The sequence below is a fragment of the Lithobates pipiens genome, unplaced genomic scaffold (genome assembly GCF_037356315.1).
Source record: "Lithobates pipiens isolate NorthernLeopardFrog02 unplaced genomic scaffold, aLitPip1_a1.2 Scaffold_13, whole genome shotgun sequence".
Taxonomy (NCBI): Eukaryota; Metazoa; Chordata; class Amphibia; order Anura; family Ranidae; genus Lithobates; species Lithobates pipiens.
This window is the reverse complement of record NW_027507718.1, coordinates 438,077,846-438,103,318: the sequence shown is the minus strand read 5'-3', so window position 1 is coordinate 438,103,318 and position 25,473 is coordinate 438,077,846. Positions and strand designations below refer to the sequence as shown.

Below are 25,473 nucleotides of genomic sequence, written 5' to 3'. Positions count from 1 at the left end.
CCATCAATTGCAGCCTCTGTGCCCCCCTGCCCGCCCACTCGCTGTCTGGTAATTACCCCATCTTGGTGGCGGATAAGGCAGCGCGTGATGACAATGAGCTGTGGGACGGGTAGCGCGGGTCAAGTGATGACTCCTGTGTCCTCTTTGTGTCTTTTCTTCGTTTCTGCCAGCTACCCAATGGGATCGCCTTTGCCTTCAGCCAAGCAGGCGACCCGGTATTAGACCCATGCCTCCTGATTGGTGGAGAGGCGGTTCAGTGTTAGAAAAGCAAATATTAATTTGCTTTTCTAACACACCTGGGTGGGCTCCAAGCGCAATGCTCTGCACTCCAAGTTCACCTAGAGCCTATGGCTCTAATCAGGTGATTAAAAAAACGCTGGAATTGAGGAGCCCAGCGTCCAAAAAGGGGCTGGATGTCTGAATAGTGGGTGGCTACAGTGGCCATGGATAGATTCATCCAATACAATGCAATCCATGAACCTGTCCATTTGTCATATAGGGGATGGCACGACAGAGGCGGCGGCACCCGCGCGCCCTTAATGGATGGGCCACCCCTGTCTTGCTCTCTACTATAGCTCCAACTTTACAAGTAGCTCCTTTGCAATCTGTTTGAGGCTCTTGGATGGTGAGTCAGCAAGCTCAGACCGCGATCTACCAGTCACCTGGCCATGATCTACTGGTAGATCATGATCTACAGGTTGCTGACCCCTGTTATAGACAAATTCACTAAACATTTAAAATTTGACAAATTGAAAAGTAAAGTAAAAACTGAATAAACCAAGATTCAAAAGCATTGGCCACAGTTGTTGCAAATGCAGTTTATGCCGATGCACATGACGTCTTTCTGCTTACCCTTTCCAAGGACTATTCTTTTACAATTTAATCTTGGTGTAAAATTTTCCAGTCACAAGTTTACTGTAGTAGTTAAAAAAAATCATGATAAAAATACCACATGGGCATCTCTGGTTACTCATGTACTATCTTCTTGGGAATTTGTGATTTGGAGCAAAGTCCACACCTGCCTGACCTTTGTGTAGTTTAAGGAGAGTCCCATATTATCAGGTCTAATTAATTCTGAATTTTCCTTTATAACTATATCAAAGCCCAAGGTCTAAGTGCCCTATCTTCAGACCCATTATTTCCATGTAGAATGTGGAGGGGCTTCATCGTGGATACATCAATAGAGGCTCTGTGAAAGTTATTCAGTTTAATAAATTACAGGTGACGCTATGTAATAATGTCTGCCTGATTTTAACTTTGCACTACATTTACATGAAAAAACTAAGAATGCGAAAAACAGAAAAACAAATTACTTTGGTGAATTTTCAATGCATCTAAACCCAAAAATAAAAACGTAATATATTTCAGCTTACCCATCCATGGCTGCATTTGTTTTTCCTTATTTGAAAGTTTCTTTTTGGACCTTTTTTTTTTCTCTTCAGACTTTTTATATGCTTTATTTTTACTAGATGATCCTGCGAAAAATATCCAATTACCTAAGAAGATCAGACAGTTTCCACTGTTGGAGCAAACTGGACCAATTTTTTATTAAAAATAGTAAAAGTTAAATTAAAAAAACCTTTACTGAAAAATATAATGTAACCCTAATGTAAATGATGTTGTCTAATAATGTTCATCCACACCAATCACAATGAGTGACGCCTGATGATGTTGACCCACCGCCTCGATAATGTTGCCCTGCCACTACTTCCTTTGCAAATGACAGCGTTGCTGAAATGTAAACACAGTGGAGGGTCACATTTTTAACTAAATATGGTCATAACGGCAGGACAATTGGTTTACAATCAAGCATTTTATTTAAAGAATTTGTGTATTTTAATGCTTCTCGTTAAGCCACATTACAAGATCCTCTCCCCTTTGGACTGTTTTTTATTTCATTTCTTAATGTATTTTTTGCATGGGTGGCATTTTCCAGTTAACCAAAAGCTTGCAAACTGATCTAGAAAAATGACAGAAAAAAAGTAAGAAGATTTGGCTCCTATTGGCTTTAATAGGTTTCAAAGCTTTGTTTGGGTTTAGTGGATTTTTAACTGACTTAGCTGAACCTTAATTGTTATTTGTAACTACAGCATAAACAACACTATCAGGCAGAACACATAATTTTGTACAAATGGGCTACAAAGAAAAACGTTTTTTATATACATAACACATTATAACTAGAACTCAGTGCAGAATAGGTCTACAGCTGGTCAACAATGAAATCCATTTAATTGAACGTTAAAACTAAAATAATAATAATCACTCAGCACATGCTAATGGCAATACATAAATTTAAAAACTAAATGAGGAATGCCGTATAAGAAAGATTACCAAACATTTTTTTTTCTTAAATCTGAACTTTATGTAATCCATTGTAGCCACATTCAGAAGTTTTTTCAGAGTTTTTTACAGTACGTATGTGCCTATAAAATGCCCCTTTGAGCACTAAAGAGATTAATTGATGGAACACTTGGTATGTAGGAATCAGAGGCTTTAATAAAGTGATTCTAAATCTCAAACCAAAAATGTAATTTATTGCAGTTTACCAATCATTAGATGTGGTGGATGCATTAGTTTTCCTTTTTTAGACTTTGTTCCTTATTTTTACCTGGTAATCTGGCCAGTAACACTCTTCCTGTATTAGGGTGTTTAGGATGATTAGGAATAGAGACACCACAGCAGCATTCCTGCTACTGCTCCTGTAATTTCACCCAGATCAGAAGCAGAGACTATAAGGCAAGTATTTCTATGTTCCAATAGTTAAACTGAAGCTGCCCATAAGTTCTTGAGAGTGTATCTAAATCCTTGCGACATACTTATCTCTGTCCTATTAGTAATATCTCACAAGCATAATGCCACTGTATCTGTGGAGTGGTCATCTTCCAGTATATTAGTAGGTGGACCTGTTTATTGCAATAGAACTTATATGCAGCTCTTGTTATTTTACGTAACCCTGTCCCTTCTGGTCCAGGATTCTAAAGAGCCAGGTTAGGCATCCGACGGCCACTCATGGTAGTTAGAGGTCCAGTTGCATGAACTGGACTTTTCTGCAGTGTTAATCTGGAGGTATCTACAGTACTGTACCTACATTTTTAGTGCAATATCCTGTTTGGGGTTATTGCTCATAACCTCACCACCATTACCACTATCAAAAAGAGGGCTACACATGAATAGCATCAGAGATCCAATAGATATGATAGAATTCATGAACTCTCTAGTAAAAATAAATTAGGGTATACACCCTTAATATTTAAAATGTGTTTTGAACTTTTGCAGCAATACCATTTCTTCTAATATATATATATATATATATATATATATATATATATATATATATATATATATATATATATATATATTTCCCCAAAAATAAGACCTAGCGTGATTGTTGGTGATGGCTGCAATATAAACCCTACTCTCCAAATAAGCCCTGGTTAAAGTCCTTATTTTCAGGGTAGGGCTTATTTTAGGGGAAACAGGGTAGGGCTTATTTTGGGGTAGGGCTTATATTGCAGCCATCACCGACAATCACACTAGGTCTTATTTTCGGGGAAACAGGGTAGTATATCTTAATAGTTGAAAACAGCTTGTACAATTACTTGAAGATATGAAAATAAATAGACTTTAGCAGAAAGCATTGTGCAGCAGTATAGCTCATCCCAGCTATATATTTAATTTATATTTAAATTAATTTAATTTAAACTTTGACATTCATGTAGGGTGTGTGCCCCAACTGAGTTTAAAGAAGAACTCCAGAATTAATCTGCAGCCAACCAGAATTGTCATTTCCATCTATGTCTATAAGGTTTTTCAGACCACCATATTGCAGCATAAAGAAGGCATTTCAGATGGATAGAGGACATTGTAATGAAGCAAGTGTAAAGCAGGTTATTACACTAACATCACCCAGAGTCAGAGATCTTCTAATTCTGGAGCCCTTCTTTAAATGCTAAATTTTCATGAGTACCTATGAACATACCGCAAACATTAATTTTCTTGTGAACTTGATCACCGTTGAAAGCCAATAACATTTTTACAAGCATATATTAATTTCCTGGAAATTAGTTGTATTATACATTCTATTATCAATCATTTTCAATTCTGATTACTTTTTGTTACATACTTTCTTCAAGGGAATCTAAAGCCCTCGCTGACTCTTCTCTAAGTCTCATAACCCAGTTGTGTGGACAGGTCCAAGGCCAAGAATCACAGATAACATATGTATGGACAAGTAATCTCAGGTGTATTGATTTCCTTTATCTTTTTCTTGTGATGGGAGACGATTCTTCAGTAGCAGTTCAGGTATTGCACAGCTCAGCATGTGTGTTGAGTACAGAACGAGTGTGCACACGATGAGCCAGGCACCCTCCCATCTACAGGGAAATTCTGCTGTCAGGTGCTGGATGAGCCAGCCTCCCTGGGATCAGCATGGAACGCACACTGATAAGCCAGAGGGAGCAAGTAACTTATCATCTCCTTGATTGGAAAGTGCTGATGGGGAAGATTGGGAGTAAGGAGTCAGGTAGGGAAGGCAGTGCTAAAGGGTAAATGGGAGGGATGCCATAGTGTGACCTGGGTGTGTAGGTACACCTCTCATCCTGTATAAAAGTGCTGAAATCCTTGGTACCTGCATCCCAACTCCCAGCAACTCACCTCTCCTTTCTCTGCTTCCTCTATCACGGGATCAAAAGGTAAGACATCACTTATTACAATAATTATAGTCTTTACCTGTACATGAGCATAATACTTTCATTTATTCATGTTATGAATTGATTATAGCGCTTTATTTAATGTCAGCACAATAAATAAAAGCATAGAGAAAATTGTTATTAAAGTCATCTATATATCTGGGGGGTTATTTTTTGCTTTTTTGGATGCCAAACACTTCTACCAAAGCACAACATATTAAAATGTATTTGGAACTACAAATAAAATAGTTTACATTTTTACATTGATCTGTGTTCAAAAACAGGGATATTATTATGAAGTTTTTAGAAATGGCATTCTCCCTGGATATGATTTATAATTTAGTCCTTTTTTTTTCATTTATTCGTCTTATAAATTGCTTATGGTGCCTTATTTGATGTCAGCATAATAAACAAAAACATAGATAAAAATGTTTAAAATAATTTCCAGTGGCACTGCATCACTGCCACACTGTTACATACTGTTTTAGAAGACCAAATTGCTTTACTATACCAGTTATATAATTTGAGGTTTTCTTTTAGGCTGCACACTTCTTTAGCAGTACAAAATACTAAAAATATTTTTTGAAATAAATATATAACACTTTTATTCTCAGTGTTCAAAATCAGGCACATGGAGAATATTTTTTTTAAACATAGCGCTGTCCCTGGATATCATTTGTAATTTATGCCCTTTTCATTGATTCATGTTATGAATTGAGTATGGTGCTTCATTTGATATCCACTTAATAAATAAAAGTACAGATAAAATATTTTAAAATAAATTCAAGTAACACTGCACCGCTGGTACATTGTTACATACTGTTCTAGAGGACAAAGGAAACCGGGGTGTTTTCCTTAGTATAAACTTCTATTTCGTTTGTGCCAAATAATTAAATAATAATCATTCTCAATACACACATTGCAATTCAAATTTTAATGGGAAGCAAAAGCACGAATGATAATTGTTTCCCTGCTGATAAGGGCACACAGCAATGTGTAGACAATGGTAACCCCTAACAAACACACAATTAATCAAATACAACAACTTTATTTGTTCTGACACCTCTTACCTAATCTTAAGCACTATGAACAATTGTACTCTATAAATTAATAACATTAGCATTAAATACTTTTTAATGTGTTACTTTTATATTCAGTTCTTGGGTATAATTATTTAGGTTGATTGAACCATGAGCAAATTTGGCTGGTACAGTGTGCTCGCATTGTGTTTGGAAATTTCCACACTGTTTAGCAAATTCGTATAAAGGATTTGAAGTGATTGTATTTAAACTGTCCCTGCCTGGCATAAACCTGTTGCTTCATTGCATAGTAATGTTGTGCTATCTGCCCCAGTGTTCTCATTTTCCACATTCCTGAAGTGCATCAGAGCAGTAGACAAGACAAGGCCACTGTTTATTTAATTCACCTATGATGTGAGACAAAGTTTTAGTCCTTCAAGCTTTTTTTTTTTTTTTTACTTAAAGCTAGCTAATTTCAAACTTTTGGGGCTCATTTAATTTCCTGTTTAGGCACAGGCGATGAAGAATGTCAAAACCATTTACTTAATGTTATAGACCAAAGGCAAATGTTGGCAGATTTACTATCCCTGCTGATAACATTTATTTGTAATATATGTGACTTTATATTTAAGCAAATCAGTGTATAGAGCTCGACATGTAACCTAATTCCTAGGAAATCTTGTCATAGAATGACTAATAGATCATGGAAAGCAAGAAAATATATTAAGAGACATAAAGACCACATCCACCCGAAAATGCTAGTTTCCTGGCTGTCTTTTGCTTTGAAGTATTTTGAGTCACTTACCTGGAAGTACTTGTCAGAAGATGAATATGACATCAAGACAACTAGCATTCTCAAAAAGAGGTCTACAACGTCATCCCTATAATTGTCTCCTGATGGATTTTGAGTGAAAAGGTCCAAATTTTAGTACATTCAACATAACGGGTCTTTTTCATTCTTTCTTACATCGTAGACAAGCCAAAAACATCTGCTGAAAGCAGCTCTCATTTGGCTCAAAACTGTCTACTCCTTCAGGAACACTTATATAGCTTTATTGACATGGACAAGCCTGACATAGAAGCAGTAAAGTGCTAGAGGTAGCAATACCTCTAGAGAAAGCCTTGTCTCAGACAGGTAGGGTGGAATATGATAGAGTAACTTTTGCTTTGAAAGCCATGATTAGTGACAACTTAAATTAATGTTTCAAAAAATTGTGATTAGGGTAATTCTACATAACCGGGGACCCAGTTTTCAAATGGTGGAACTGGGATTGCACATTTAGCAACAGAACTAGTAGTTAATCTTAAAAAAATTATAAAGCTTATGTAATTTCATTATATATTTCACATCTATTTAATTTACAATAATTGCCTTCCAGTACTTGACTTCAGCCATAAACATGGATAAAAAGGTACTTTGGAGTTTAATGGTGAAGGATAGCGCTTAGCTTTGCAGAGCACAATGCTTGTATTGCTAGAGTTTGCTTTGCTTCTCTATGGTGAAGGGGCTGTGCTGTGTATCTCTATAGGAACAACTGCACAAGGGCCATATTGCCCAGGTGTATATTGTGCTAAAGGGGACCTTCAATCTTGTGAACACTTGCTTTGCTGCAGTAGTGCTGTTCATTTTTCTATGTTGCAGCATTATAATCTTTAAATGCTTAAAACAATTACTTGAGTGAACAATCTGCCATAACTTTAACAATATATTCAACGAGTTAAATTATACCTATCATATAATGCTTTAATGTTAAAACTTAATGAAATTCTTGAAACCAAAATATACCTATCAAATACATAGAGGCACTGCCCATCCTCAAGCTAAACTTGGACTGGCCATACAGTTTGTTAACAAAAATTTATTCAGAGGGTAAGAAACAATTGCAACATTTAGGCTACGAATAAGTGGTAACTGATTGATTTATTTGATTCCACAGTGTCAGAGCTGGAAAACGTGAGGAGCCAAGCACAAGAAAAAATAATATTGGCCATATAAATACTCACATCTCCTAATACTAAATGTATATGGGTGAACGGCAACCAGGTGTCCTCAGTGACCACCAAAATAAACCAAAAATCAGAAGGGTTGCAGCACAGAGAGCCTACTTTGAATACATGAATTGCTACATGACTACATGCATTGCAGCAATGTTACACTTATCCCTGTCATTTATCAAGCTTAATACTGAAACTTGTGTGACCATTTAGTAATGGAAAGCCATGGTTGTAACATGCACATGCATAGCAATTCGAACAATCTTATTCTTCAGTACCTAGGCAATATAAAAAAGTGTAGAAACCCCTAGCAGACATTTAGACCTTGTGTCTGAACAGGTATAATACATATATTCTACAAATGTGATGGTTTCCTTTGGTTTGCTGGAGTATTCTTATTTTCATCACTCTTTTATGCTTTTTGCATTGTTTTTATAAATGATCTCCTCTCTGCTCTATAAATTCTCAAAACTTAGAGGTGATGTTGGTACTCATGAAACTTCCACTCCCAGCTATTTTATAGTAATCACCTGACTCTAATGAGAGTTGTTGTCCAACCCATACAATTAACCACTCAATATTACACCCAATAACTTGTATTGCCCAGTGATTTATTGCATGTAGTACAGTTAAAATTTTCTCATGTACTCCTGCAAGGTGCTATTATTGTATGCCAGGTAAAAAAGTTTTGAGGTGGAGATAGTAATTATATATAAGTGGATCGGCAGGTTGAGTAGGATTGACTTGCTGGAAATTGCGCAGGATAAACATAGATGACAGAAAAGATTCAGTGTATTACTATAAAGGCAGGTTTTTGGTATTGTCCTCTATACAATTCTATCCCTTGTTTGGAAAATCTGTGAGCACATCATAGGATATACTTTGTAGAATAATACATGCAATGTGCATTGCGACTGCGCCAAAAGACTCAGTGCGGGTTATTTACTAAAACTGGAAATTACAAAATCTGGCATTGTGACTGCGCAAAAAGTGAGGGTTATTTACTAAAACTGGAAAGTACAAAATCTGGTGCAGCATTGCATAGAAACCAATTAGCTTCCAGGTTTTTGTCAAAGCTTAATTGAACAAGATAAAGTTAGAAGCCAATTGGCTACCATGCACAGCTACCAATTGGCTACCATGACAGTTTTTGCTCTTTACGGTTTTAGTAAAACAACCCTGGTATCATTATCTGAATAGGCCATAGAACTCAGAAGCATGTCACTCTTGTTTTGCATTTTTATCTTCTCACTCATTTGGCAAAATTAAGATTATGTGCCTCGCTTTCTAATTTAAGCTGTCCATACGCAGTTCCAATCTCAGCTGGTTCAGCAGAAACCGGCCAAGATTCAAACTATTAATGGGCAGACTGAATGTACCAAGTTGATTGATTAATAGGGAATGTTTGTGAACTTTACTAGATCAGAAGTTCTTGATGATGAACTGTCTAATGATTTGTTATTGCAAAAGAAAATCAGGTTAAAATGAAAACCACTGATCAGTACATGAAAAATAAAGTCCTACAACATATTCTTGTCCCTTGTGTCCTAGTAGACACACATTGATAGCTCACAGGCTGTTGTGAAAGACACAGTGACACCAGGAACTCTGTGTGACAAGTCAATAAATCAGGAGACTCTTTAGCTCATTGTGTGCTCAGGACTCATTAACTTTCTAATACAAAGTCTTCTTTGAGAGAATGCAACCATTGTTTAATGGCCATCACATTACCTGATGTACTTTAGAAGTCTGTTCCAGTAAAACAAACACAAATACAGACATCACTGGGAATTTCAGAATGAGATTTTGGGAGGAAATGACTCCCTCTGAAATTCCCCTCTTTGGGTCTCGGCATAAATAAAAAAAATAAAAAGGCAAACCATTGTTGTATGCGTAAAAAAGTAAGTAAACTAAACATTTTAAAAAATATGGTAGAGAGTTGGCCAAGGTAACCAAAGCAGCATATTGGACACAGAAATATTGTTCCACTTCATGCAGAGATTTGGTTACTACATATAGCATTTGCATTCCATGCTTCAAGGAGGAACACCCAATCACAATGCAACTAAAATTGTTCTTCCAGTTGCATACTAATAGGTGGAGAAATGCTTTTGGTTCATGTGGTATCTGTTGTTTGCGTACCATTATTATTTGGATGCTGCTTTATTGAATGAGCTTATTTATGGTGAACAGGATCTTTGACAAAAAGCTGTTGGGTCGCTGCATCCTACTGATCCTACTGTTTGTATGTTTTTGATCTAAAAACTCCTGCCAGCATTTTCACTTGCAAACTGTATTGTTTCCAGAAAATGCCTCCTTTTCCGGAATTCCAAAACCATATTGCTGATGATCTGGAAGATGTCAAAAAACAGACGGATATGTCCCTGAATGGCAGTACATTCCCTCCACCTGGTAAAGTACCTCCAACAAAGTGCTGTGTTAAAGAAGAAATTTAGTTTAAACAAAACCTTTCTGTTAATTCCAATGACTAGGCCATTTTGATTTCTAAATATAGCTTAATAGCAGCTAGAATAAGTGCTAATATACAAATTAGGTGACCCCTACAGACATAATAATTTGTTGTCAGTGACTGTTCTGCTGAGAAATATTTGAGAGTTACTTAATTCCTCCATATCACAGCAGGCCCGCAAGCAATGCTTTTTGTTGCTGTTTTTCTAAAACTAAACTACACAAAGGTTATGTCTCAATGTTAGACACAAGTCTTTCTTGGCAGCTTCATATTATTTCACATAGACTAAAATATGTCTTCATTATGTAAGAGAGCTACGTAAACCTTTCATGATCATAAGTACATATCTATCTATATTGGTATAAATCCAGATATTTGACAGGATATTGCTATCTGTTGGTGTACTGTATAAAGCCTTGTAGATTGTACTTCTTTCATTACTACACACATCATATATTACTAATTGTTAAGTGATCTAAATATTAATTGCAGGATTAGGGTTCCCTCTATCTTTCTCTTTTTTTATATATAAATATGCAAGGAACTTAATGGTTTATGTTATTGCCCATTTTATTTTCAAGGGGTTCACTAAGGGCTGTCAGTTTTGCTCTTTATAGGGAATTAAGGTTGGGAAATGTGTTGCATTTGGGAGGTGCCTCAGCTCATGACCTGAATATTATCTCAGTTTATTTAGTTCTAGAAGTTCTCTTAAACTTAACACACTGTAAAGTTTGAAAATATTAGTATTTCTTCTTTTATAAGGTTCTAGAGGTAGATTGTTTTGCATTTTCAGGCAAAAGCAGAAAACATTTTTTTAGCATTTTTTGTTTTACATTATTTGCTAAAAAATCTATTTCATTTATTTCTTTCATTTTCAATGACTATATAAAGAATAATTTCAGGCATATTTGTATTTTATATATATTTTTATCCAGCTTAGACCAATTTAATTATACTATATCTGGCTGATGCCCCTGGAAGCTGGAAATCACAGAAGCAGACACCGCTGCTTTCAGGTCCCCCACACTCCTGCCTACTGAGCACAGGAGGTCCGCTGCTCAGCACAGGCACTATTTAGAGAATGCTTTGCATTTTCTGAAATAATGCAAAGCATTCTCTGATTGGACAAGGCAGGGCGATGATGTCACATTCTCCACCTGGTCCAGTCAGAGACTGCTTTCTATTTATTCAAAAAATGCAAAGCATTCTATAAATGGCACTTGTGCCAAGTAGTCAACCTCCTGTGCTCAGAATGCAGTCACTCAGCATGGGACCCAAAGGCAAGTAGAGATAAGTTGAGTAGCAGGTTTCTACTTCAGTGATTTCCAGCTTCAAGGGGCATTGGCCAGGTATGTTATATGCATAGTTACATTGGTTCCAGTTGGACCAACGTAACCATGTGTAAAATATTTATACCTGGACTTTATCTTTAAAGTGTATTTTACATTTGCAGCCAAATTGGAAGATTACCGATTTTATATTTGTTTTACCTATCCATTCACATGACATAACAGAAATTTTTAAAAAATTGCTGCTTTTTTCTTATTTTAAAATCCTAACGTTCCCCTTCTATGTAATGTTAAGGCTGTATACAAGTAATGGAAAAATACGGCCACTCCATGTACATATATAATATATATAATTTAATGTCATTACATAAACAAGATTTGTTTAAACATTAAATGCACTGATAAAATTATAACAATAATAATAATAATAATACCAATCGATAAGATATTGATGATAAGATAAACTATTGCATTCATTTATGTATCCTACAGAAGACAAAATGTTGTAGGTTCCCGCAATGGCATTTTCTTGACATATACTTATTCATATATGTTTTTCAGACAATACTAGTTTAACTACTACAGACTTACCACCGAGTTACTCCTCTGTGACACTCTGCCAAGATGTATCTGAAAAAGAAAAGGAGTTTGATCCATGGGACATGCCGGAACTTAAAAGTACTGGACCAAAGTGGGCAGGTAAGTGTACCAAGCCTTTGCTATTATTTTTTTGATTGTTATAGCACAGTTCTGGTGTAGATTGTGCTTATTTCACTGTGGACAACAAACAAAGTGTCTTCTTGTTTTTTAGAAATGACCACAAAACAACGTGTCTTGTCTGTTCTAAAGGGGATCGCTCGGTTTATCCTCCTACTGGGATTGTTGTACTTCTTTGTGTGTTCACTGGATGTGTTAAGCTCTGCCTTTCAGTTGGTTGGTGGTAAGTGGGTTCTACTTTATTCTAACTATTTGCAACATGCTATAATACAAAGGTCATCCCAATTCAGGCCTAAAAGGGGGAGGTGGGGAGGGATTATGGGGGGTGGAGAGGAGTTACGGGGATGGAGAGAGGTTGGGGGGGTGGCTTGAGAGGTGGCTTCTCCCATTGCTGCTCTTCTAGAGTTGAATTCAGTGAACTGGAAATTACTACATAATTCCCAGTGCACATAGACTAAGGGGCCGATAAACTGCAATACATGACATTGTACTTGAATTTAAATAAGTTTGTGTTTGATGCTGGATGGAGGGCTGAAAGATTTCTTCCATAAGGTGGTCATACTCTTCATGTTGGATTTTATAGTTAGGTTACACTATGGAGATTTTGGTTGGATTAAGATACTAATGTTTATTGCAATAACTAACTAACTAATCAACAAATTAATACATTTAATTAATTTATTTTAGGCAAAGCTGCAGGAGATATTTTTAAGAACCACTCTGTTCTCTCCAATCCTGTTGCTGGGCTGGTTATTGGTGTCCTGGTGACTGTTCTTGTACAGAGCTCAAGTACATCCACATCTATCGTGGTCAGCATGGTGTCGTCTGGACGTGAGTGGGAATTTTTAATTATAGAAATAGCTATGTGTCTGCCCCTACTTCTGCGGAGTAGATTATTGCTTCCAGCATTGCTTCATGCCCCATTTGTCATCCAGAACATTTGGTTTTATATTGTTGTAACCATATCTTTTGTCTTATTCACATTGACGATCTCTATAGTGAGAAGGCTTTTTATGCTACATTGATCTGGTCAATTCCAGGAACTTAAAAGTGGTACACCAGACAAACAGACACTTCAATTACATATACAGTAAAGGAATTTACCTATCAAAAAGTTTGTTAATTTTTGCCCTCCATTCATGTGACTTACATACTTCACAGCCAGGTAGGTGACACATTTTCTGGTTCAGCATGGTTTACCTCTCCATCTGCAGCCATCTCAGTGGACATTGCACCAACATGATCACATCTGGCCAGTGAGCTTTAGGAAGTAATGCCAAACCAGAAATTAGGAGAGTGCTCTTCCTAACAGAGAAGTACATCTTTGTTAGTCAGGAAGATCACTCTCCTAATTTCTGGTTTGGCATTACTTCTTAAAGCTCACTGCTGGCAAGATGTGATGATGCTGGTACAATGTCCAGTGAGATGGCTGCAGATGGAGGGGTAAACCATGCTAAACCAGAAAATATGTGTCACCAACCTGGCTGTGAAGTATGTAAGTCACAAGAATGGTTGTGCAGAACTTAAAATTCTTTGGCAGGTAAAATGATTAACATATTTTTTGAACTCTTCCACTTACTATTCATAGGTAAGCAAATCCCATCAGACTGTTGTGACAAGGCACAAACACGTTGTTTTCTTCCATTGTGTTCCTGATTACATTATAAGATTAATACCGGAGTCCTATTTTTCTGTTTTGGCAGTTCTAACGGTCAGGACAGCCATTCCAATCATCATGGGAGCCAACATTGGCACATCTGTAACAAACACCATTGTAGCTCTGATGCAGTCTGGTGACCGGAATGAATTTAGAAGGTACAGTATCTACTCCTTTTCCATGACTATGAGATTGGCAATGAGATAAAAGTGAACCTATGCATAGTGCTAGTTTAGTCAATAGAAATATTTTGTTAGACTAAATAACACTATGTTAGTCGACTAAAATATGACTAAAATGAAAATAATTAACATGACTAAAAATATAATAGCATTTTAGTCAAAAGAATAAAACTAAATCGAAATTTGCATAAAAATGTAAGTGGTTCTAAAGACAGAAGTTTTTTTTTTATCTTAATGCATTCTATGCATTAAGATAAAAAAAAAACTTCTGTGTGCAGCAGCCCCCCTCAGACACCCTTATACTTACCCGAGCCCCATCTCGATCCAGTTATGTTGCACGAGAGACTCGGCTGTCTGGGACTCTCTCTCCTGATTGGCTGAGACACAAATCATGTGCCATTGGCTTCTGCTGCTGGCAGTCAAAGTCAATCAACCAATGAGGAGAGAGAGCAGGGCTGAGCCACGTGTCTATGTCTGAATGGACACACAGAGCAGTGGCTCTGCTTGGGTACCTCTATAGCAACCCGCAGGAGGGAGGGGCCAGGAGCGAGGAAGGACCCTGAGAAGAGGAGGATCTGTGCTGCTCTGTGCAAAACCATTGCACAAAGCAGGTAGGTATGACGTGTTTGTTATTTTTAGAAAAAAAAACAAGACTTTAGTATAATTTTAACACTGCCCACAAAGTGTGTATTGAATAAAAGCTACCCTAAAAATGCATTGAGGTTGCCATTACTGCTGTCCTTTTATTAAACTCTTGTTACTAAACCCAGTGATATGAAAATAGTTCATCTGCCCCCCCTTCCACAGTGCCCACAGCGCCCACAACTTATAAATCTTCTTCTTACTTTTAAAATATTGCCACTATTTTAGCTGATCTGTATACCACGGTCAGTGATAAACTGCACAGTTTCTCCAGTGCTGAGAGTTCAGGTAGGAGGAGATTTCAACTACAGCCTGTATACACACCAACATGTGTGATGCCAATATCATGTGACCTGGCTATCTCTGAGAACAAGTAATTATTCTCTCCAGCATAAAAGATACAACTGAGCATGCGCAGGTCGGCTACCCTACCTGTGTTAGCTGGCTTTCCCCAGATAGACAGTGCAGGAGGGAAGGATCTGTGCATACAGCATAAAACTGTCTTTTTACATAATGCAGAGGATTAACCCCTTAAAGCGGAGGTCCACCCTAAAGTGGACCTTCCGCTCATTGGAATCCTCCCCCCTCCGGCACCACAATTGGCACCTTTCAGGGGGGAGGGGGGTGCAGGTACCTGTACAGTACAGGTATCTGCACCCACTTCCGGGATAGCTCTCTGCGGAAAGGGGCGTAGATTACGCCCCTTTCTGAAAGTCCCCCACTGCCTGCTGGGAAACACACAGATCCCAGAGGCAGCGGGTCCATCCTTATTGCGCAGCGCGACTCGCGCATGCACAGTAGGGAACCGGGAAATGAAGCCGAAAGGCTCCACTTCCTGATTCCCATACCCAAGATGGCGGCGGCAGCACCCGAGAGACGATCGAGAGATCGGCTTCGGGTGCCGACATCGCGGGCGAGCTGGACAGATAAGTGTCACTATTTTAAAAGTCAGCAGCTGCAGTATTTGTAGCTGCTGGCTTTTAAAAAAAAAAACGCGGACTCCCGGCGGACTCCCTCTTTAAGCACAGTGAGTATAACAAGCATGCTATGCTGCATATACAGACTGATTATACTGTCGTGGGTTTAGTAACACTTTAAGCTGGCAATCCATATTGCTCAGTGGGTGGCCCTGTCAGCCTTCTCCTGGCCCACATCTCTTGATTAGAATTTCAAAAAAGCCAGCCAGAAAATTGTCCAATTAGATTCATATAGACACAGACACTGTTCAGGTATTTTGACAGCTGGAGAGTTACCCTCAATTCACATCTGGTAAAACACAAGGCAGGATGTGACTATCCTTTGGTTGCTTGATTCTCAGGTGCAGAGACGGCGGGGGGGGGGGGGGGGGGGCTGCGTCATCCTCCTAGGTAAATATGAATCTAAAAAAACAAAACAAAAAACATACTTCTCTTTTAAAACTTAAAATGGTTGTAAAGGCACAAGGTTCTTTTACCTTCATGCATAGACCTTTTGTGTGCATCAGCCCCCCCTCCCCCCAATACCTTCCTGATTGGCTTGAACTCCTGATGGACTGACAGCCAGAGAGCAAATCAGGAGATGGAGGGGGCGGGGCTGACCCGTGGCTCCGTATGTGAATGGACATGCACCTACTTGCGTGCCCCAGAGAAAACTGCTTGCTGTGGGGGCACCTGTCAGGAGAAAGGAGACAGGAGCACTGGCATGGGACCTGAGAAGAAGAGGATCCCGACTGTTCTGTGCAAAACCATTACACAGAGCAGGTAAGTATAGCATGTTTATTATTTAAAAAAAAAACAATAAAAGACAAGGCTTTAATATCACTTTAAATTGTATAACACATATAAAGTGACAGCCTTTTAAATTATCTACAAATAATGCTATAATCTGGAATTGAATTTAATAACTTTCAATATTTCCTCATAATAGGGCATTTGCTGGAGCTACTGTCCATGATTTTTTCAACTGGCTGTCAGTGCTGATCCTGCTACCCATTGAAATAGCATCAGGATACCTGTACCATCTCACCAATGCCATTGTGGATTCCTTCAACTTAGAGTCAGGAGAGGATGCCCCAGATATGCTGAAGGTTATCACTGAGCCTCTCACCAAAGGAATCATCCAGGTATGAATAAATGTAGGCCTTTGCCGCCATCTTTCAGATTTCTAATGCTCAATCAATCAATAAAAACAGGTCACGCTAAATATGAAATTTCTACATTGCAGCTTGATAAGAAGGTCATACAGGAAATTGCCAATGGGGATCCAGCTGCTCAGAACAAGAGTCTGATTAAAAGAGATTGTGGAACAAAGGTAAAGTGTATGTGATGTCAGAAATGTATCAGTATGGGAGATAACATTCATTATATTGTCCATGACCCAGGTGGAGTCTAAACTGTAGCCATTCATAAAATCATATGCGATATAGCTAGAACTATTGTTTTCCTGAAAATATACATTTCTTATTTTTATTAGTTCCAATTTATGTTTAAAATTGTCTCCTACCAAGCTGTCTGTCTGCAGAGTGCTAATATAAGCACTCCTCTTGGGAAGGATTAAGGAAAACATGCTCCACCCACTCAGTACCACCCACAATATAGAGTGAGAATGTTATGTTACTGTGGATGAGAGGCAGGAGCTTTTCCAAGGCTACACTTTTCTAACTCACAGGGGATGCTATAGACAGTGGCCACAAATATCTTCCTGCAGTCCTACATGGAGAAAAACATAAATTAATGTAAATACAAATCTAGTAATACATACATTTCACAACATAAATTGTCATCAGAGATATCAATCTACAATCAATGGGTTGGCTGCAGATCAAGTGGCTAGACAAAATGCTGCTTAAGTTACACATCTGCATTTTTCGAAAGATATTGTGGTATAGAGCAGTAGCCTCCAAACTATGACCTGTGAGCCAGATGTGGCCCTGTGCTTGCCTTATCTGCCCCCTGGGGCACTGTTCTTACCACTGATATGTGGCACTGCACTAACAATGGAGCCTAATTCCTCCCACTTACATAAACAATGGGGCACAATTCCTCCCACTGACACCAATGATTGGGTACTATTCCTCCAACTAATACCAGTGATGGGGCTCTATTCCTCCTTCTACTGAACACCAAGTTCAAGACATTGTTTACTCCCACTGATGCTGGGGCATTTTCCAACTCTCATCTATCTATCTAAAGTCTGAGTGACAGTAAACTAGCCATTTGTTTAAAATTTTTTGGAGACCTATGGTATAGATCAGTGATGGCGAACCTCGGCACCCCAGATGTTTTGGAACTACATTTCCCATGATGCTCCACTACACTGCAGAGTGCCAGAGCATCATGGGAAATGTAGTTCCAAAACATCTGGGGTGCCAAGGTTCGCCATCACTGGTATAGATGAATGATAAAATCAATAAAAAAACACTATATGAACATGCATGTTTGCTATTCTACACAGATGTGGGTGAATGCTTCAGTGCCGGGGCCAGACAACTGCACTGCTAACAGACTCTGCTGGACAGATGAAGACAATGTGACATGGACAGAGATCCAAGAACAAGTCAAGGCCACTTGTAAGTACTTATTCATGTTCAGGTTAAGCTGCCAGACTGGAAAATGGGATTAGGGAAATATGAACATAAAAGTTAAATGAAATTTCAAGAGAAAACCTGTTAGGAGAGGCTGCCACCTGGAAGTGCCAGCTGCTTGTTGACCCTCTTCCTCTTCCTCTTCCTCAATACTTTGAGCCACCAATCTACAACAATGCAGATAAGAATTGCTAGGTTTTCTACAACTTTCTAGGTCTGCCTACCTGTTCTGGCTCAGGAACATGGAAAATATTAGAGCTAATGGATTGACAGAACCTCCAATCCACTAGTATTTAGAGTAGATCAGAAATGGTGGTGCCTCTATGTTTCTCATAATAATTTTAATTTAAAGGGCCACGTAGCACAAAATTTAAAAAAGTTACAAGAATAACAGCAATGAAAATAAAAGCACAGTGAGACACCTGAGCTCTGTGTCTACTGTTGCTCTATTTTAGCTGCCACTACAAGCAAAACTAATAAGCAAAATTATAGCTTGTATGTTTCTTCTAATAGAATACTAATTTGGAAGCTTGCTCTTTCTTGGAACTATTCACTCCTCAATGCACAAAAAAAATCATGCATAAATATGCCTGAAAGTGCAATTATTACAACGCAAGCTTTCATTGTTCACAGATTACAAGGAACCTCAAGGCTCCAAGGCCTCACGGTTAGGCCTTGAATAATGTTTGCAGCCACTGGGCCCCCATTTGTGTGCCATTGACTTACTGTACACAAAATAAAAGACCACTTCTACCATGTACATGAATGTAGAAATTGAATAAACTAGTACATTCATTTTTCTATATTCCATTGTTTAGGTGGACACCTGTTTGCCAAGGCAAATCTTCCAGACCTGGCAGTTGGACTTATCCTCTTGGCGCTATCACTGCTAGTGCTTTGCACCTGTCTGATCCTAATCGTCAAGCTCTTGAACTCAATGCTGAAGGGACAAGTATCTGTAGCCATCAAGAAGGTCATTAACACTGGTAATAACACATATTATCTCTTTGCTTTGGTACTCTTCCTGAATTTCCTTTTGCCATGATGTCAATTGGCTAGAGTCTGTCTCACTGGGCTCACACAGTATATTGTGCTTGCAAACACTAGTTTCCCATTTTACCCTGTTGAACATTTCATCATATACTGCCCACCCATTACCAACACTACTGACTAAATCCGGTGCCACTGGTTTTAAACAATAAAGTGCCATATTTGTACACTAGTCTCTTTACTGCAAGCCTATATGATCATCAAAAAGAAAGGAGGACTCTTCAATATTCGGAGCCTCTGCACCTCCCTGACACTTCCCTTAATTAGTTCCCTTGTCCTTTGTAAGCCTGTTTTTAGGAACACCGGTATCCCCCCCACCACCACACCTTTCACATACTTGTCCTAGATTGCTACAGCAGCATGCTGCTCATATACATCAACATTTTAGATTACTAGGCATGTCATTGTGTTATAACTAATTTATGTGTCATTACACAGATTTCCCTTTCCCATTCTCATGGCTGACGGGTTACTTGGCAATGTTGGTTGGAGCTGGAATGACATTCATTGTGCAGAGCAGTTCTGTCTTCACATCTGCAATTACTCCACTCATTGGTATGATTCATAAATGTGCAGAAGTTTTGTATGTTCAATGAAAATCATCATTGGGTGGCTACCATCATTGTCTAATATTTGGCTTCTGTCACCTTGTAGGCATTGGTGTGATTAGCATAGAGAGAGCTTATCCCCTGACGCTTGGATCTAACATTGGAACAACAACAACTGCGCTGTTAGCTGCTTTAGCCAGTCCCGGGGAAACCTTATACAACTCTGTGCAGGTCTGTCTTCTTAGTCGTTTATAATCTTTGTTTCTCACAATAAGATCCATCCATGGCGTTTAGTCTGCTTCATCTAGAAAACTAAATAAAGAATAAGATTCCTGTCATTTGTTGTACTGGTGGGGGTCCTATGGAAAATTTAAATGTTTTGTTTCGGGAAGAGTTTTTTTTGTTAAAAATGTAACATAATTTAAAAGATTACAAAAGCAGGTTCTTTATATCCACTATGTTAAATTTGTAAAATTACAACAGATTCCTGTTTTCAGCTGACAGAAGTCTGGCTTAAAGGTCCCAATAACTGTTATGCCCTATACACACAGTCGGACTTTCCAACGAATCCAGTCATGTGTGGGCTTTTTCCGTCTGAATTTCCAATACACAAAGTTTGAGAGCAGGATCTAAAATTTTCTGACAATAAAATCCGATTGTTTAAATTCTGATCTTGTGTAGACAATGCCACGCATGCTCAGAATAAATTACCAGACGAAAGCTATTGGCTACTGGCCCATTTATAGTCCCGTCATATGCGTTGTACGTCACTGCGTTCTGAATGAACGCATTTTCCGACAACTTTGTGCGACTGTGTGTATGCTAAACAAGTTTGGGCCAAAATCTGTCGGAAAAAATCCGACGGATTTTGTCATCAGACTATCCAACCGTGTGTACGGGACAGTATTGGTTTAGCCTCTATATTTGTTATAAACGAAATGCCGTTAAACTAAGTTTGAAGATGAGACGTTTAATCTCCAGCTGATAAAGGGCATTTTACTGTAATTGTAAAAGATACAAGACCATACAATACACCTCCAAAAGAATTGGTTCCAAGGGCTCGTTCACACATGTTGTTATACTTCTATCCCTCTAAAAAGTGAACCGCTGTGGCTAGCTTTTGAGAGGGCATGTGACGGACAAAGAGGAGGTGATATGTCGCACCCTCGATGCTTGCTTTAACCTTCAAAATGCTGAACCATGACATTGCAAACACATTAATTGTATGTGGTTGAAGGACAGTTGCGGTACGACACAGCCTTGAATGGGCTGTGTTCAGTGGCAGTATCATCTGGTGAATAGGACAGGATGTTTAAAGTTGCTATGGCAAAGCATCACAGCACTTGCATGGGTATAGCCCTAAATGACTGCATTTCTGTTTTAAATGCCATCCCAACCCCGCCCCCACCCACCACACTTCTCCCGGCAGCTCGTGTAAAGAAGCCTAACTGCAATGCTAGAGAGATTTAAGACTGAACTCTGGATTGGAGAGCCAAGATTTACTGCAAGACTGGTCCCTGTGGCTCCTTCCCCCCATGGTTTAGCGTCTTGTGCAGTGGACTGTTCCTGACGTCATCACGCCCATAGGCTAGCCCTGGATGTGAAGATGTCAGGAACAGTCCACCTCTGGAACAGGGGGAGCGCTGTTTTCTGTAGAATCAAAGGATCGGGTGAGTATAGGCTCTGTGTTCACCCCTAGACAAAATAAGCAGTTAACCCATGCCCAGAGTTGGGCTTTAAGCAAAGTTTAGATGCTTTTGTTAAAAACAAACAACATACAAATGGTTACCAGTGCTGACAAAATAAAAAACACATTAACAATTGTTGATCCAGCAATGAATCAACTACGATTAGAATGAAGGGAGATTTTTTGGTTAAAAAAATTCATCCTTTGCATTATAAAGATTTCCTTGCCTAGGGTTCACAAAATATCAATTGCTTTCATTGTTTTAGTGAGCTGGCTTCTATAAGTACATTTTCAGGTTTAACAGAATATCCCATGCCAATCTAATTGGTCCTAACAAGGATTAAAAAAGTTGCTAACGGGCATTCTTTCAGTGTCAGCACATCCAATCTTTGATAAATCGAGTGAAAAAAGATTTTTATGATAATTTATTTTTAAGGCTGATATGTAAAAGACATTCAGTTTCCTAATACAATAACTGATTTGCAAATGTAATGCTATCTTTACAATGCTCTTCTTATCAATTCTGTTCTTACAATGACCTTTGAGCTAAAAAGCAGTGCACAATGCTGCACTCATAGTAATCTATCAAACACCTATTTGGCTTTAATAAAGTGATGTTACCATGCTTTGCTTCTTGAAGAATACCGACTGACTGCTTGCATAATGCATAACTAAAACTAAGAAAAAAATATAATATATTGCACTTTACTAATCCTTAGATGCTGTAGCTGAATTCGTTTTCCTTTTTTGGGCTGTTTTTCACCTGGTGATCCTGCTAGTAACACACCTCCTGTTCTTTGGTAAAACCCACATTTAGCAGACTATATTCATAGAGGAGCATTATTGTCACTGGAGGTCAGGAAGTGTGTTGGGACTACAGGTCACCTCCCTCTCCTCTTCTTCATAACATAGAGGGGTGGTGTTATGCAGCCATAAACCACATTCTGATAACTTTGTTTGAGATCACACGGCAGACAGGACACAGGGCAGCCCTAGAATTTATGACAGGTTCAGCAAGTATTTTATTTTGCACTTACCAAACTGATATAACAAAATGCCAAAAGGCAGTAAATATGAAATGTTGATTTAGAGTTTAAATTCACCTAAAAATAAAATAAATGTTGTGCTTTTCTCTTTACAGATTGCATTATGTCACTTTTTCTTCAATATATCTGGGATTCTACTATTTTACCCCATTCCCTTCACAAGAATACCTATTCGGCTAGCTAAAGGTCTGGGAAACAAAACAGCCAGATACCGGTGGTTTGCTGTCATTTATTTGATCATGTGTTTTTTCTTGCTGCCTCTAGCAGTATTTGGCTTGTCAATTGCTGGATGGCAGATACTTGTGGGAGTTTGTGTCCCTATTGTGTTTTTGCTACTTGTCATCATTGTCATCAACGCTTTGCAAGCCAAATTTCCACGTGTGTTGCCAAACGTTCTGAAGACATGGGAATTCCTTCCCAAGTGGATGCATTCTCTAAGTCCATGGGATTCCTGGATGACCCACACTGCCCTCTTCTGTGGTCGCCGATGTTGCTGCTGCTGCAAGTGTAAATGCTGTAGTTGCTGCCAACCCATTGAAGATGAGGAGTTGTCTCTTGACAAGCCACAGGCCTTGGAATGTCATGAGAATGTGGTGGATTTGAGTGATGAACTACCAAATATCGACGGCAAAGAACAAGGGAAGAACCTGAGCCTTACTTCCTTGTAGGACAAGTGTAAGAAGGATCTGCCATGAGAACTGTATAGTCTATTATTATACTTTCATATTTATTAATGACATGATAAAATGACTATTTATCTCATACTATGAGTTGCTTTGTCCATCAGGAAGCACCCAAATAATAACTCGTATTCTCTGTTCTAAGTGAATCAAGTTCTGACTTCTATCTCTTAGCGTCTACTTAATACTGCCTAAGTGCTGCAGTCATTATATATAGTAATAATGATGTCAGACACCTATGAACCATTGTTTATTAAATAGAATCATTAAATAACTGGGGAGTCGGATGAGAGAGTGACATCATAGCTACGTGTGGAATAACAAGCAACTGCATGTAAATATCACACTTTCTTAAAGACCTCTGAAAGAGTTCTAAGAAGATGGTGGGTAGTTTGACCCATTAGCCCCTATCATAAAATAAATATATATATATTTTTGTTATGTGAATAAAAAAGGGATCCTAAACTTTTCTGTGGGAAAAGAGGAACAATCTTAAAAGGCAATGTCTAAATTGGAGTGGCACTGCCTGGTTTGCTGCTGTGTTCCTTGCTTGCTCTTTTATTTGAATGTCCATGCCTGTTTATCTACTGAAAGTCCACCAGATGAAAACTTTTTCTTTATAACCAGTAGAGTTTGTCCTACTTGTGAGTTCTTTATCAATCCAGTCATAGTATCAAAATAATTTGAGTGGTGCCATTGCTGGTAAAAGCCTGTCAGCCACGCATAGGCAAAAACATAGCTACTTCCGTTTTGCCTATTTGTTGGTGGTTTTCAAAATGGATCTCAAGCCAAAACCATCCCCATTGTGAACGTTGTTTCCCCAATAACTAGAATTTTTTCTTTTTTCCCATCCAAGAGGTAGAAAGGGGATTAAGAAAATATCTCTTCAGTTGTCACAGAAATGGGTAACCTCTATGTGGTTCTCATGACAATTGTAAAATTTTAGATTTGCCATCAATTGTTTCGTAAGGGACAACTGCCTCAAGGACAGAAAATGATGGTGAGTCATCCAAATAGGGACAACCTACCAGAGATTCTAACCCTACCCTACTCTACTCAAAACTAGAACATTTTTGTCAGGAAGTCCACTTTAGGTGACCACTTTGTGCTACCACAAACCATTTAGAGTGGCAGGAAGGATCTATGTTTTATCAAATCAGTTGGACTTATATCAGGAAGAACACAATAAGCGAGCAGTAATGAGTTTTCGAATGCTTCCTACAGAATTTATTAATGTGTACTGTGTACATTAAAATACTTCAGGATAGTTTAGATTATGTATATAGCTCCAGAAAATAATATTTTTAATGTAATGTTCAATGCAAAATATGTGCCTTGTATTACTTATGCCCTTGGCATTGAGGTACTGCCAGGGTAAATGTAAAAAAATGTAAGATAATGTTGTTTTCCAATGCCTAATAAATATTCTATAATACAACAATGGCTTAACTGGCTTAAAATAACAACATTATGGTCAATGATTTCAACTATTAAATTACATATTAACATGTGCCATGCAAAATGAGCTACTGTCTAAAATGAATGGATAACTCTCACCCAAACAAAAGGTACATTATATAACAATTTCAAGTATGGCTATTTTATATATAGTTACATTAGTCCAGTTTTATTTAAACTAACTAGGCATATACCATACCAGGCTGATCCCCCTGGAAGTGGGTAATTGCTGATTTAGACACTGCTACATCAATGATCTCTACTTGCATTTGCACAGTCCTCATGATAAATCCCTATATTTTGACTAATATTGTTTTTGATTGTCAGCTCAATCTAGTCTACCTAGCAGCTCATGAGTTTACCAACAGAATCTCAATCTAGTGGCCATAATAATGTATTATTACGATTGAGGTATTCCAGGCAAATACTGCATTATGGAATCTAGATGGAGCTGACAATCATGGGAAACAAACATAGGCAAAGTATGGGGCTTTATTGTGAAAGCTGTGTAAATGCTTGGGACATTCGTACAGTTTGTTGCATTTTTTTCCCCTTATTTTGTATATGATTGCAATTTGTGTACAGTTGGTTTTTATTTTACATTTGTGAAACAAAAAAGCAAATGATGGCTAGTAAACACCTGAATGTTGGCATAACAACAAATCCAGGATAGTAGGAAAGAACATAAAGTGTTTCTAAAGCCTCTTTTTTAAATTAAAATAATAAACATGTTATTTTCTCCTGCTCTGTCCAATGGTATTACACAGAGCAGGCCCGATCCTC

General features: G+C 38.2%; 1 protein-coding gene and 1 long non-coding RNA gene across 4 annotated transcripts in view; one reads left to right on the top strand and one right to left on the bottom strand.

The window, feature by feature from the left end:
• Positions 1–4,395, bottom strand: part of LOC143975360 (uncharacterized) — a 106,498-nt gene extending 102,103 nt beyond the window's left edge. Inside the window, exons 1-2 of one of the 2 annotated variants that reach the window (XR_013272361.1) lie at positions 4,124–4,395; positions 1,374–1,496 (exon numbers count right to left, since the gene is read on the bottom strand). This is a non-coding gene — a long non-coding RNA (uncharacterized LOC143975360). The remainder of the gene's footprint in view (positions 1–1,373; positions 1,497–4,123) is intronic. The other variant, XR_013272362.1, reaches the window with a different exon arrangement.
• A 153-nt stretch (positions 4,396–4,548) lies between these two features.
• Positions 4,549–24,673, top strand: SLC34A2 (solute carrier family 34 member 2). 2 transcript variants are annotated; one of them, XM_077477684.1, is made up of 13 exons: positions 4,549–4,691; positions 10,009–10,114; positions 12,023–12,160; positions 12,273–12,401; positions 12,866–13,009; positions 13,882–13,993; positions 16,565–16,760; positions 16,862–16,948; positions 18,092–18,206; positions 19,040–19,207; positions 19,710–19,826; positions 19,926–20,050; positions 22,648–24,673. In XM_077477684.1, exons 2-13 carry the CDS (start codon positions 10,012–10,014, stop codon positions 23,218–23,220), a joined length of 2,007 nt encoding a protein of 668 aa, XP_077333810.1. In that variant the 5' UTR covers positions 4,549–4,691; positions 10,009–10,011; the 3' UTR covers positions 23,221–24,673. The 2 variants fall into 2 exon arrangements, with proteins under 2 accessions (XP_077333810.1, XP_077333808.1); XM_077477682.1 differs by lacking the exon at positions 4,549–4,691 and adding an exon at positions 7,093–7,119.
• Positions 24,674–25,473: the final 800 nt, after the last annotated feature.

Bases quoted from the DNA above. Each gene is read 5' to 3' on its own strand.
- SLC34A2 (XM_077477682.1), top strand. The intron at 16,761-16,861 runs GTATGAATAAAT...TCTACATTGCAG, and splicing joins TCACCAAAGGAATCATCCAG to CTTGATAAGAAGGTCATACA. The intron at 19,208-19,709 runs GTAATAACACAT...GTCATTACACAG, and splicing joins CAAGAAGGTCATTAACACTG to ATTTCCCTTTCCCATTCTCA.